Below are 14422 nucleotides of genomic sequence, written 5' to 3'. Positions count from 1 at the left end.
ACTATCTTCTGTCCTATCTTCTATCCTGCAAAAATAATATATAGATAGACTCATAACTGATTTAATTATGCGAGATTGTAAATTTACAATCAAACATCATATTTGGTTTACTGAATTTTATACATAGCAACTAAAATATAACCAAATATAACAATTATATTGATTTTAATACATGAATAAAACAACCAAACCACCCCTAAGGGTCATTTGGTACGCAGACTAAATTATCCCGAGATGAATAATTCAATCGAACAACCAAACCACTCCTAAGGGGTCGTTTGGTACGCGGACTACATTATCCCGATATTATAATTCCGAGACTAATTTATCCCATTTGGGAGATGGGATAAAATAATTCCAAAGTTAGTGGGATAAGGTGGATATCTCATCCTTAGGATTGTGCTTCATTTTATACGCTGTTTGATAGAAGGTATAAATTTATCTCAAAATAAATTTATATTTTTACATCAAGTATGATAAAAAATTAATGTTGAGATATCTCAATTTATACCATGCACCAAATGGCCCCTGAGTGTGCAAAGTTCTTTTTTCTTTCGCTAGCTGTATAAATTATTGGGTGGGTCTAATCCCTTTTTAAGCTAATTATTTTTTTAATGGCATATTGTGGACATTACAGAATGAGAGAATTGTCTTTGGTAAAGAAAGAAAGAAAGGAAGGCTCTGGATTATGTCGATAGATTTTTCTATGGTTTTATTAGTTGTCCTTATCTTCTACAGAGTGTCACATTATTTATTTCTTGAAACCACAAACTCCTCCATTTGATTTGCTGGTGGGGGCCAACTTATTCACCTTATCTTCAAATAGTTGCAACAAGGCAGCTCAGCAAAAGTTTTGAAATTGTATTGCCATCAGAAAATAATTTCTTTTTATTTTTATAATTTTAAAAAGTATCCTATTTTATAAGCGGGTGTATGAAGGCAATTTTGCCTTGAAAGTTTATTCTAACACTTCTTTAGTTTTTTTTACCGGGTTCGTTTGATTTGTAAATAAGTTACACTGAAATTAAAATTATAATGCATGAATATCAATAAGGAGATTAAATAATGTAATTATTTTGTGATGTCCCTGACAAAGGGTGGGCTGATGAGGGCGGGTCAAACAGGATTGACAGGCTTCTAGATTGACAAGATTTTTAAGATAAGATAACATCCTAAGCGAATCCCACATCGGAATGAGAGAGGAAAGTGAAGAATTTTATAAGACATAGCTCAAGTTTACATAATACACGTCACTTTTGAGTTCGATGTGGCATAGCCCAAGGATAAATTTGTGTAGGCATAGGCTGAAAGCGGACAATACGTGCCATGAACTTAAATCGTAACAAATATGTATTCAGAGCTTGTACTCCCTTAGTGCAATGGTGGGGCAAACCTTAGCGAGGTCGTTGAGTTCACAGAGAGGTGGTATGCGACGGCCCTGACAGAGGATGGTTTGATGAGGGCGGGTCAAGCAGGACTCATAGACATCTAGGCTAGCAAACTTCGGAAGAGGAGGTGCACATGACATCTTAGGCGAATCCCACATCGAAATATGAGAGGAAAGTGAAGAGTTTTATAAGGCATAACTCAACTTCACAGGGTGCACACACATTTGGAGATTGATGTGGAGACAAATCCATACCAGCCTAGGCCTAAAGCAGACAATACGTGTCATGGACTTACGTTGTGACATATTTATTGTATATATTTGCCGGCAAATATTTGTTATATTGGGAAGCCTAATCGCTAGTAATCGGCGGTCAGTCATAGGGTGGTGAATTCCTCCCAGGGCCTTGTACGCACCACCCCTCTCCTTTTCTTGGTGCCCAGATTGAATTCCTCTGGGACTAAAAAGCGATGTATAAGGTATAATATAAAGTACGTGCTTGGTGTAAACTATTTAAACTTGAATAAATTTTTATTTTTAATTTTCACATTGATTTTTCTTAATAGACTTCAAGCTTTGAAAATAACAAATATATCATTTTATTATCTTATCTCGAATTGGTATCCACTATAGAGGTTGGTTAAAAAAAAAAAATACAATAGTTATATTTAAAAAAATTTAGAAATTGCTAATTTTTTTAATTAAAAATAATTCTATTAAACATGAAATAATTTATTTAGCTACAAAATTTTATTTTAAATAATCTATTGTGGCTAAAAGAGTATTATTGCTACGATAACTTTTAGCACGTGGCAACAACTTATTAATTAGTTATGAAGTTCTATCGTAACAATAGATTTGTAACTATTTAAGTAGTTATTATCAAGATTATTAGCAATTATAGCAAAATGAGAAATTAGCTTTGCCAATCTAATTTTTATAACTAAGAAATTTTACGAAATTATAAATAGCCATGAAATTCTAAATTTTGTGGTCGTAGTTAGGTACTAGCCACGATTTTAAAATTTGTAGCTAAAATTTCATAGCTATACATGTACATAGCATTGTAGTAACATTTTACCTCGGGTTTATAATCATTTGTTAATACCCTTGACAACATGAAAAAGCATAAACCTTTTTATTTTGATTATTGATAAAACTGAAGGTTAAATTTAGCCTTAATAAGTTCTTTATGCGCAAGCATAGATATAGATAACATAGGAAAAGATATTAAGAAATTTGGAGCACAATTATCACATAATACAATAATGTAATTTATTCCTTTTTGTTAATTTCTTTTTGTTGGGTGTTATCCTAATTGATTCACCATCTTGAGTTGAAATTTCTATCATTTATCAAGGTAACATTCTACTCGTATTTTGAGCCAATTTTATTTATAGCAGTGATGGACTGGACTATATTGGTTTGAGCATAACTTCACTATTTTATGGAATACTAATTATTAGTAACATCTTATCAAGACGAGAAAAAAAACATTTCTACCCAATAAAATTTAGACAAATCACTACAACAGAAAAACAACAAAAAGAGTCTTATTATGGTGGAGTTTAATGATTATGATTATGTGCGGTGGGCTTATCTAAGCAAAAGCTAAATAATATTAAGCTCCTATCCCTGTTTTCTTTTACTTATATATAGTTTTGGGTCATTTGAACTTCTGTCCCTAATTGTGTTGGTCTTTAATTTTTATCCCTTAAAGGCAAACAGTTTTTTTATGAGGACATAAATTTATATTTTCGCATATAATATTTTATAAGTTATGCTTTACACTTTTAAAAAATTTATAAGTCGCTATGCATAACTTTGATTGTGAAGGGCAAAATTTAAGGACCAACTCATTTGAAGGGCCTATCGTGCAATTTATTGTACTAATTTTTCTCTTAGTGGAGGCAAATCACAGCCCACAATCAACTAAAAGAAAGGAAAAAAAAAAAAAAGAAGAAGAAGAAGAAAGATATGGAGCTCATCGAGTGGCGGAGAAAAAAGTAGCCGTTTCTCTATGTGACCGTTCAGAAAAAGTTGACAGCTTTTTCAATAACGTTAAATGACCAACACCCTATTGCTAGGATGAAGCATAGCAAGTATCATCTGGCAGTATGATTCAAAAATTTGGGGTCCATTTTTTGGGAGCAGATTGGCATTGTAACTGTAGTTAAGAAGGAATAACGGATCCGAGAATAACATTTTATTTTATGAAAGAAGTCCTTTATCAAACGGACATGATTTACCCAAAACTAAGAGAAATTTACTTCTAATTACAAGGATTAGTTGAAAAAAGAACAATTTTGGCATAATTTTTTTTATTTGATTAAGCTTTTGAAATACCACGTAAATTATATTATCTTTAAAGTTTTCCAACTCAAAATTTCAAAAGCTCAATTGAACAAACACTCCCTCCGGTCCAAAATAAGCGTTCGCGTGTAGCCTTTTCGTTTAACGTTCTTTCATAAAATTTTCAGTTTAGTCAAAATAGATCTTTAAACCATGATCTAAAAGGTTCATAAAATGTAAGAAAATTTAAACAAGAATCATTTATTAACACTGTTTCCTTGGTGTGAATTACTGGTAATGTGTGTTTTATTGATCTTGCACAAATGGTTATACTACGTACTAATCCCTACCATTCCCGCAAAAACATATTGCTTTAGTATTATCATAATTTCAAGAAAATCCATAAAGAAAAAAAATCATGCTCCACTACCCTACGATGTGTCTTTGGTTGCTAGCTTCATTTAGAATTTAGAATTTCCAGCAAAGAGGTTGATCTTTATATGTATACTTAAACGAAAAATAGGGATATTTAATCATGGTCTATACAACTCATACTAGTGACATGATTAATTGGCTTTTAGACCTACTCACATGCTATATTTTACACCTCCAAGCCCCACTCCATCAAATTCAAATGTTTTGATTTTCTTTACTTTTCTTTACTTTGTTGTTTTATTGTAATTCTTTCAGCCTCTGGAATATCAAACAAAAAGACAAAAAGAAAACTGAACGAAGAGAAGGAAAAGGAACAAGTTAAAAAATGATATCCTTTATGTAAATATGTAGTCTCTGTAAAGTTAATGTTCCATTGAAATGTATCCGAATCAATTAGTTAACCAGCTGCCATAGCAGCTGATCACAAGAACTAAACGAGAAAGATTATGGAGATCAGAAGAGAAGTAAATGAGAGAAGTGTGTGACAGGAGAAAGGGAAGATGATATTATTGAAGTGAAGTATAGAGATGGAAGAATGAATTGAATGTTTACAATATGCACACACTGCTTATATAATGCAGTTGGCATCTAACAAACTAACTTCATACTAATGCAGTACAATCACTAACTAACTTGTAGTACAATCTAGTGAATGTAGTACAATGTAAAATCTATACACTAATAACTAACTCATATAACTAACTCCTGACAACCTTTACGACAGTTGTACACAGCTCATTCATCCGGGACTATGCTCAACATACTTCCTCAATCTAGGAGGTAAAAAGATGTCTTTGAGTCCTAGCTTGGATGCCAATTAAGAATGCGGCTAGTAATCCTTCAAGAAATGTCAGCTGGTTGCTTAGCAGAAGCTAAGTAGATTGTGTGTATCAGTCCAAGTTGAATTTTCTCTCTAATGAAATGACAGTCAATGTCTATGTGCTAAGTTCTCTCATAAAAAACAGGATTTTCTGCTATTTGGATAGCTGACTTGCTATCACATGACACACTGACTGGTAATTGAATGACCATTAAACAATCTCAACAACCATAGATGCAAGACTCCTGTATTCTGCTTCAGCTAAACTTCTAGAAATTGTAGCATATTTTTTAGATTTCCATGAAATAAGTGAATCTCCCAACTTCATCAAATATCCACTAACTGATCTTCTAGTTGTAGGACATGAGGCCCAATCAGCATCACAGTATGCATGCAATTGATTAGAAGCATTAGATGACATAAGAACTCCTTTTTCTGGTGACTGTTTGATGTACCTTACCACTCTTATAGCAACTTCCATGTGAGACAGCTTAGGAGAGTGCATGAATTGACTAAGACTTTGAACTGCAAATGACACACCAGGTTTGGTCTCTGTTAAATACAATAATCTGCCTACTAATCTTTGATAAGCACCTGGATCATCCAGCAGTGGGTCTTCCTCGATATTCTTCAAATCAGCTTTTTTTCATGTCCTTCAATGCTGTTTCATATCCTTCAAATGCTGATAAAAAACTGCAGAAGTAAGTTTTGATTAGCCTCAACTGGTGTACCAATAGGCTTGGTTTCTGCCAGTCCCATTTCTGAAATAAGCTCAAGAGCATACTTTCATTGGCGCATCAAAATCACCTTTTCAATTCTGGAAAATTCTATTCTCAAGAAGAATCTAAGATCACCCAAATCCTTGATGTTGAAGTTAGTCTGCTAAGTGGACTTTGTCTCTTAAATAAGATTAAGATCATTTCCTGTGATCAGCAGATTATCCACATAGATCAACACAAACACCTTCTTGCCTTCACTGTGCTTAGTAAATAAAGAATAATCCAAGTGACTTTGGGTGAAGCCAGAGTTCACCAAGGCTAAAGTCAACTTAATATTCCACTGTCTAGATGCTTGCTTGAGCCCATATGAGGACTCAAGCAACTTGCAACTGATCATCTGTTCTTGAATTGGTATTGAAACCCTGCGGCAATTGCATAGACACCTCTTCATTCAAGTCTCTTTGAAGAAATGTATTGTTGTTGAAATGTTAGCATCCACCAGACACAATATGAAGGGACTTGGTTGAGTACCAGTTCCCTTATGCAATGCAATAAGTGAAGGGCACATGACGTTACCGTGAAAACCCCTTGTTCAAGAGATTAAAATCACGACCTACCCCAGTAGGATTTCAACTCCACTACACGAGCAACTTCAGGTTACAACTCTATCGTAAGCTAGGAACTAACTCCCATAATCCCTTATCCTTACAATAATACTTTTGTAACCTAGGAACTAATCCTCATAGTCCCTCTACACTTACAATACTCCGATTGCAAGCACCTCTACTTGACTAACTCTAGCTAAGGACCACTAATACACCTAGACTAACTCTAGCCTAGTGTACCACTCAAAGGCTTGCGGAAACACACTTCCAGCAAGCTGACTTTGAGACTTTTGATCTACCTACAAATAGCTTCCTTTAAAGAGAAGAGTAGTTTTACAATTTAAGCACAAACGAACAAAGACTCACAACAGTATAAAGAACTTAAACTAAAACTTGTGTCTGGATCGGGTTCTTCAACTTTCATGTGACTTTGTTCTTGAGAGATCTTGAGAACTTGTGTCGGTAGCTTTGCACAATTTAGATTAGGTTTTCAAGTCTACTCAATATGTTTCCATCATGTTGTATCTATAGTGGGAGCATGTAGGGTGAAAAGAGACCACTCTTCAATTTTGACCTAAAGCATGGGCCAACTCACTGCTGTACTTGTATGCAGCAAGTGGCTCGACTTTACAGTTGTCTTTACCGACAGTGCAAGGTGCACAAAGAGCAGATTTCAGACCAGGTCTCTCATCAGTTCTGAAACAGTTTGACAATCATCAAAACACGAATGCACTTGGAACTATCAATTTTCCCCTTTTTGATGATGACAAACTCAAAGAATATGTTCCCCCTGAGACCCAGCTTCCCACTTGTTCCCCTTGCAAAGCAGCATGTTTATCCTCTTAATTCAACATTGCCTTCCTCTTTTTGGCATTATTAAAAAGATTTCAGTGCCGCTTTCTCATAGAAGAAGCCCAGGCACATCAATACATAACGAGCAAGAGATAAAGCAAGTAGAGGATTAGCTATTGCCTTTAAATAGAGAAAACGTCAGAGTGAGCCATTATTAATGACAACTTAAGGCAACATATATAGCAATTTTCCAGGTACAACATATGATAATTAAAACACTAAAGAGAGCCAGATTAGAAAAGGAATCTTTAAAGATATTGAGACAGCGGGAGGAGGATGTGAGTATGGAGATGTGAAGATCATGGAATTAATAGGGCTAAAGGGCAGAGGCAAAGGCCTTGATAAGATTGTCTAATCGTAAGCTGGCTGCCCGCTGATAGCTGACTAGCTGATCTTTGATCTCACCAATCTGCTATTTCGACCATTCATTTTCAGTATTCAGCCTTGTATTTGCCGCTTCTTGTTTAGCGCATGGATCAAGTTCCTCAAGCAACTGAGTCTTCAAGAGAACATTTTCAGTTCGTAGCCTATCAATTTCAGCAATTGCTTTTTCTTGAGCATCAATTAGACTTGAAATAGTTGAAGTAGGTCCAACCCCACCCCTCTTGGGTATACACTCACACTCCTGCAATGTGGTTATTGTTACCATCTGCTTCTGGGTTCCCTTTGTGACCTTGCCAGTTGTCCCTCTAAAGTGTTTAAAGATCTTTGTTAAGAAGAAACCACAAGTAAGACCATGTCTACCCTTGTTTGTATGTACGACCTTAATTATGTGCTCGATCATTAGAGACGGAAAGCTAACGGATTGATAATTTGCTAGAGCTTCAAGGAGATACAGATAGGTGATAATAGCTTTGCTTCTCCCCTCAGTTCTTGGCAGCAACACTTTGTTAACTAGCTCGAACAGAAGCTGATATTCAGGCTTGAGTTGTTTTTTGATGAGCCATTCTCCAGTAGCTGTGCCTTAGAGCTTAACAATAAAGTCCTTGAAGGCTTGAGTGGCTTTTCCCCCCTACAGACTTTGTTTCATCAGTAGGTACATCGAGGATTTACTCAGCCTTACTTCATCCAATTCCATCTCAGATCCATTCTCATTAGATATCAAGGTAGTGTAGTCATCAGAATAACATAGGTTTGCATAAAATTCCTTTACTCCTTTGCTAAACACTTTTAGTCTAGGAGCAACAAAAAGATGACTCCACTGTTGGAACTCAACGATCACTACTAATTCATTCATTCCATTGTACTCAGTGATCTTTTCATCAAATACTCTCCCAAGTAGCACTTTTTGATTTCTCAGATTCTCTTGCCTCTGCAGTTCTAATTCTCTGAGCCTTCATCTTTTTGCAGAGTAATCAGGTAATCCTTTTGAACTGAATTTTCTTTCTCTAGAAAATGAGGATCTCCCCTTTTATTGGAATGTGCATCCTTCTCCTCAGATGCTTTCTCTTTTTCATTTCTTCTTTCCTTGGAATTTCTTTTCTCTTGAGTAGGATTTTTTTTTTCTCTCTCTCGACTTCGGAAACCACGATATTCTCCAGTAGATCAATTTTCTCATCGATAAGCCTTTTTCTCAAAAACATTGTTCTTTTCTTCCCTCCAGTATCCTTTGACTTCTCTTGAGTAGAGGGACCAGATTTCTCTGTAAACTTTCCTCTTGACAATTTTTCTTTCTGACTTCCACCGTTGCCTTTTTCCACTAGTTGAACAACATCATCACCACACATCCCACTCTCTACTCCCTTCTCCGCCATTCCACATGTCTTTAAGTTTTCCTCAGAGATTTTATTTCCGTTGGTAGAGATATGTTCCTTTGCACTGACTTGATCCTCCGTGTCCTCAACTTTTTCTTCTTTTTCTTCGAAGTCCTCAATGTATTGAAGAGCTTCCACGACAGTCTCAATAGGTTTGTAACGAGAATTTTTAGAAGAGGATATAAATTTTTTGCGAATCTGACTCTTGCCAGTCCTGGAGGAGTTCAGACTTTTGGGTTTCGAGGGAGTGGTAGAAGGATCTTGATTTGACGAAATATGAATTTTTGGGGGAGAGGATTGAGGTTCTGGGTCTGATGAGATTTATCCTTTAGAGCGTGAGAGAGCAATCTTTGTTTCAGGCATGGTCAAAAATTCATTTTGAGACATGATCAAACCGAGAGAGAAGAAGGTAGAAGCCTAGAGTTCTTCACTGAGAGTTCTAGAGAGAGAGAATAGTCGGAGAGAGAGAGAGTGGGGAAAGGAGTCTTTTAGTTAAGGGAAGTCAGCGACGAACCAATTTTAATTGGTTGGGAGAACTTTTCTTTATCAACTGGGTTGGTTCAGATAGATGAGGTGTTTTGGATCAGCAGGGTTGATATAAGGAAAAAGTTTAATGACATGGCACCCTTTAGCAATTTAAAGACATATCAGTACTGAAGAACTACTAACCTGAGTCTAGGGAACCAGGTTTTTTGACAAAATAGGATCGCCATAAATTTTGGGAAAAGCAAACTCTTCAATACTTCGATCATCCTAATATTTCCCCTATATACCTTTACTCTTGTCATTGCCAATCATGTAGAGGAACCTTTGGGGGGAGCACAACAAGTTTCTCATATGTGGGAGAGTGTAGAGCCAGTTTTGCCACAATCCAAAAGATACACTCTCATTTTGGTAGGTCTTGAGTGAGAACAAGGGCTTGATTTATTTTTGTTCGGCGCAGACTAATATTTAAGCCACACTAAGTATCCCTTTTTACTGCCTCCTCTCACTCAAGCCTTTCGACAGAGTTATTTATCAGACTTAGGCACCCAAATTAATTTGTGTCCCTTATCATGATCAAACGGATGAATCAGATCCTTCTTTGTCCATGCAGGCAACACCTTCTTCTTTACCTAGAGACCAACGCCCTTTATTTTGAGTTTCCATTTGATGGATTTCTTTATTTCCTGAAGATAGTGATGTCTAATTCTGAAGGCATCCTTGCGGCAATTTCTCTAAGCATTGTGTGTATTCAAACGATTTCCACTCTTAACATCAATTTTTTTAAGAGGGTTGTTAGGAGTTTTGTTGTCCTGAACGTTAATTTTCTTCTTGCCTTCACACTCAATCATGACTGTAGGAGCAGTCTCATTCATTGACTAGGACCAATTAAGAGATTTGTCTAAAGAAATACGAATCCCTTTTAGATCCTCATGTAGTTGTCTGTTCTTTTCTAGCTTAGAGGCGAATTTCACTTTGAATTTCTGAAGCTCATTTTCCAATTCAATTTGAGCCTCACAGGCTTCTTCCTTTTCTTTTGGAGTATTCATCCATTGATTCTTTAACAGAGAGTTTTCTCTTGTTACTTTAGCAATTTGATTTTCAAGATCTGCAATGGATGCTCCCATATCGTCTCTTTCAAGTTCCAACTCGTTGATTTCCTCATAGAGAAAACTCTTTTCTTTAACAAGACTATGAAAGGCATCGATTAGAGCATTTGCCAAGGACATCAACTTTATTTGAGAGTAATTTTTTAAGTTCTTTTGAACTTCAAAGAAGTTTACCTCAACATCTTCATCTTCACCGTCCGAGTCAGAACTGCCCATGAGTGCACACGTTGATTCATTTTTTGAAGCCTCATTGTCGTCTATTATGAACATTTTGCTTTGGACGTTCCCATCTTTAGATCCGTCAAAAATATCCTTCCTAGCACTCTGCTTGTGAGAAGGACAAGTTCTAATAATGTGGCCAGGTTCCCCACACTTGAAACAACAACGTTGTTCTCTTGATTTTTCTGAGTTTTCTTTTCAAGACTGACTATTTATTCGAGCTTTCTTTTTGTGTCCTTAATTTAAACAGTTCGAGTCAGACTCCTCCTCACTTGAGTTTCTTTCAGCAGCTGCCTTGTGGTTCCGACTGTCTTCTTCTTTCAACTTTCTCCTTTCTAGATCTTGCACGGTTTCGTTATTTTTTATCTTGAGAAGTTCAAACTTTGTGAACTTGTCAAAACTATTTTGTGTACTTTTGAGAGCCACCCAGATATCCTTTGTTGTCTTATAAAAGACAACTAAGTTGTATTGACCTGATCCAAAGCTTCGAAGAAGAATCCTTTTAGCCTTTTTATCCTTTTGCAGGGTATATCTATCTTGTGCATGAGTAGAAAGGCCATCAGAGATAATGTCCCATAGCTCTGGGTCCTCAGCAGTGATGAATTTTTCCATTTTAGCCTTCTACCAGTTATAGTGTTCTGCACTGAATCTTGGTGGTTTTGAGATACACTTACCCTTCGTTTGGTTTGATGAGCTAGCCACGAAAAGGATCCTTTCAATGAGTTAACCTTTTAGAAAGAGCCTGCTCTGATACCAATTATTGAAATGCTAGCATCCACCAGACACAATGTGAAGGGACTTAGTTGAGTACCAGTTCCCTTATGCAATGCAGTGAGTGAAGGACACAGGACATTACCGTGAAAAACTCCTTGCTCAAGGGATTAAAAACCACGACCCTGCACCAGTAGGATTTTAACTCCACTACACGAGCAACTTCAGGTTGCAACTCTATCGTAAGCTAGGAACTAACTCCCATAATCTCTTATCCTTATAATAACGCTTTTGCAACCTAGAAACTAACCTTCATAGTCCCTCTGCACTTGCAATACTTCGATTGCAAGCACCTCCACTTGACCAAGTCTAGCCAAGGACCACTAATACACCTAGACTAACTCTAGGCTATTGTACCACTTAAAGGCTTGCAGAAACACACTTCCAGCAAGCTGACTTCGAGACTTTTGATCTACCTACAAACAACTTCCTTTAAAGAGGAGAGAAGGTTTACAATTTAAGCACAAACGAACAAATATTCACAAGAGTATAAAGAACTTAGACTAAAACTTGTGTCTGGATCAGGTTCTTCAACTTGCAGGTGACTTTGTTCTTGAAAGATCTTGAGAACTTGTGTCGGTAGCTTTGCACGATTTAGATTAGGTTTTGAAGTCTACTCAATATATTGCCATCATATTGTATATATATTGAGAGCATGTGGGGTGAAAAGAGACTACTCTTCAATTTTGACCTAAAGTATGGGCCAACTCACTGCTGTACTTGTGTGCAGCAAGTAGCTCGACTTTACAGCTTTCTATGCTAATAGTGCATGGTGCACAGAGAGCAGATTTCAGACCAGGTCTCTCATCAGTTCTGAAACAGTTTGACAATCATCAAAACACGAATGCACTTGAAACTATCAATTGTATACATCCATCTGGTGGATATGCCAGTTTTGTGCAGCAGCCATTGCAATCACTGATCTGACTGTCACCATTTTTACTATTGGTGAAAATGTCTCTTGATTGTCTAGGCCCTCTCTTTGGAAATAACCCTTTGCCACAAGCCTTGCCTTATATCTCTCTATAGTGCCATCTGCTTTATACTTGATCTTATAAACCCATCTGCAACCAATACCTTTCTTTCATTTAGGCAGTGGAACAACCTCCCATGTCTTATTTCCCCCCAGTGCTTTGGTCTCTGTCTGCATTGCATTTGTCCATTTTGAATCATGAGCTGCTTCTGCATAAGACTTAGGTTCGATGCTGAGAAATTGGATATAAAACACTGATAGTGTTTGGACAAGCCATCATAAAAACAGCCTGTGCTACAGGATATTAACATCCACTTTGTGTTCCTTTCTTTGTTGTAGGAATCACAAGGTCTTTATGCCAGATGAGAGGCCTTGTGCATCTCTGTGATCTTCTAGAATCAGCATTATCAGGAACTATAGATTGATGTTGCTCCTTGGGATGATTGTGTTGTGGCACTGCTTCAACAGGATCATCAGGAATAATATCAGCATCAGGAACAATAGTTGTAGGATTGGTATCAGGAATATTAGCAGCATCAGGTGATGCTATGACCTAAGCACCAGATATACTGAGAGAATCAACATCTTCCAACCATGCATTTGAATCACCTATATACTGATCTGAGCCCGACACTTGTTGCTAAAAAGGAAACATAAGCTCACTAAAAGATACATCTCTACTAATGAAAAAATTATTGTTCTCCATGTCTAAGAGTGTATAGCCCTTCTGATGGACACCATATCCCATCATAACTGCCTTGATTGCCCTTGGTCTAAACTTATCTTGTTTGGTTAAGTTTGTGGCATAGCACAAATATCCAACTATTATCATATGTTGTAAGTTTGGCACATTCCCATATACTGGTTCATAAGGTGACTTCTTGTCTAACACTGTTGAAGGAATCCTATTAATCAACAGTTTCAACACATATACCCAGAATCTTGTTGGTAAACAACCTTGAAACTTAATGGCTCTAGCAGTTTCTAGTATATGCCTATCCCTCCTCTCAACCACTCCATTTTGTTGTGGAGTATATGGACAAGAACTTTGATGCGCAACACCATTAGATTGGAAAAGATCAACACAAGATTGATTAAAAAATTCTAAGTCATTATCTGACCTAAAAACTTGTACTCTTTGATTGAATTGAGTTTGAACCATAGCAATAAAGTTTCTGAGCAAAAAAACAACATCATACTTAACTTTCATGACAAAAATCCATGTCCATCTAGAGAAATCATCTACTATGGTTAGAAAGTACTGCATACACTGATACAGAAGACACTCCTTGAACTACCATGGCTATCTCTTTATGTAAGTGATAGGCTCTTGAAGTGTTTACCTTGTCAAACCTCTCCTTTAAGTCATCAGATCTGAACAATATTCCACTTAATAGACCTGCCTAAACATTCTTCATGAGCCATGAGACAACAATAGCATTGCACCTTTGCCCACATTTTCTGCAATTCATCTTGATAGTTGTCCTTCATTATAGATCCATTAATGAAACCTAACATATTCCTTCCTAGAAGTGCAAGTTTCATTGCTCGACTCCATAACATGTAATTCTCCATTCCAGTTAATTGAATGTCTATCAAAAGTGAACCAGGTGCATTTGAAGGATGCAAATACAATGGGTGATTATAATAGATTGTTGTGTTATCTGTACTTTCTTATAGTACTCACCATATATATTTTCAGTTACTGAGGTGTTCACTATAGTTCTAATGAAAAATCACAGAGATTCAACAAAATTCTCCAAAGGACAACTAAAGAAAATACAGAATACAATTCAAAAAACAATTAAGAGTTTGACAAATACTTGATGAATCTCTCAATCCTTTCCTTGCTCATAAACTGAAAGGAATCCCTTGATTCATTCAATCGAAGCTCTGATACCATGTAAAGTTACTGTTCCATTGAAATGTATTCAAATTAATCAGTTAACCAGCTGCCATAGCAGCTGATCACAAGAACTAAACGAGAAAGATTATGGAGATCA

At 36.5% G+C, this 14422-nt stretch overlaps 1 protein-coding gene across 1 annotated transcript; it reads right to left on the bottom strand.

Annotated features, from left to right (window-relative positions):
- Positions 1–5145: 5145 nt before the first annotated feature.
- LOC132039412 (uncharacterized mitochondrial protein AtMg00810-like) lies at positions 5146–7090 on the bottom strand. Its single transcript, XM_059429897.1, has 3 exons — positions 7056–7090; positions 6854–6954; positions 5146–5459 (listed from the first exon to the last, which is right to left on the bottom strand). Exons 1-3 carry the CDS (start codon positions 7088–7090, stop codon positions 5146–5148), a joined length of 450 nt encoding a protein of 149 aa, XP_059285880.1.
- Between the last annotated feature and the right edge of the window lie 7332 nt (positions 7091–14422).

This window comes from Lycium ferocissimum, chromosome 12 (genome assembly GCF_029784015.1).
Source record: "Lycium ferocissimum isolate CSIRO_LF1 chromosome 12, AGI_CSIRO_Lferr_CH_V1, whole genome shotgun sequence".
NCBI lineage: Eukaryota > Viridiplantae > Streptophyta > Magnoliopsida > Solanales > Solanaceae > Lycium > Lycium ferocissimum.
The sequence above is the reverse complement of the archived record's forward strand: the minus strand, read 5'-3'. Positions and strand labels throughout refer to the sequence as shown.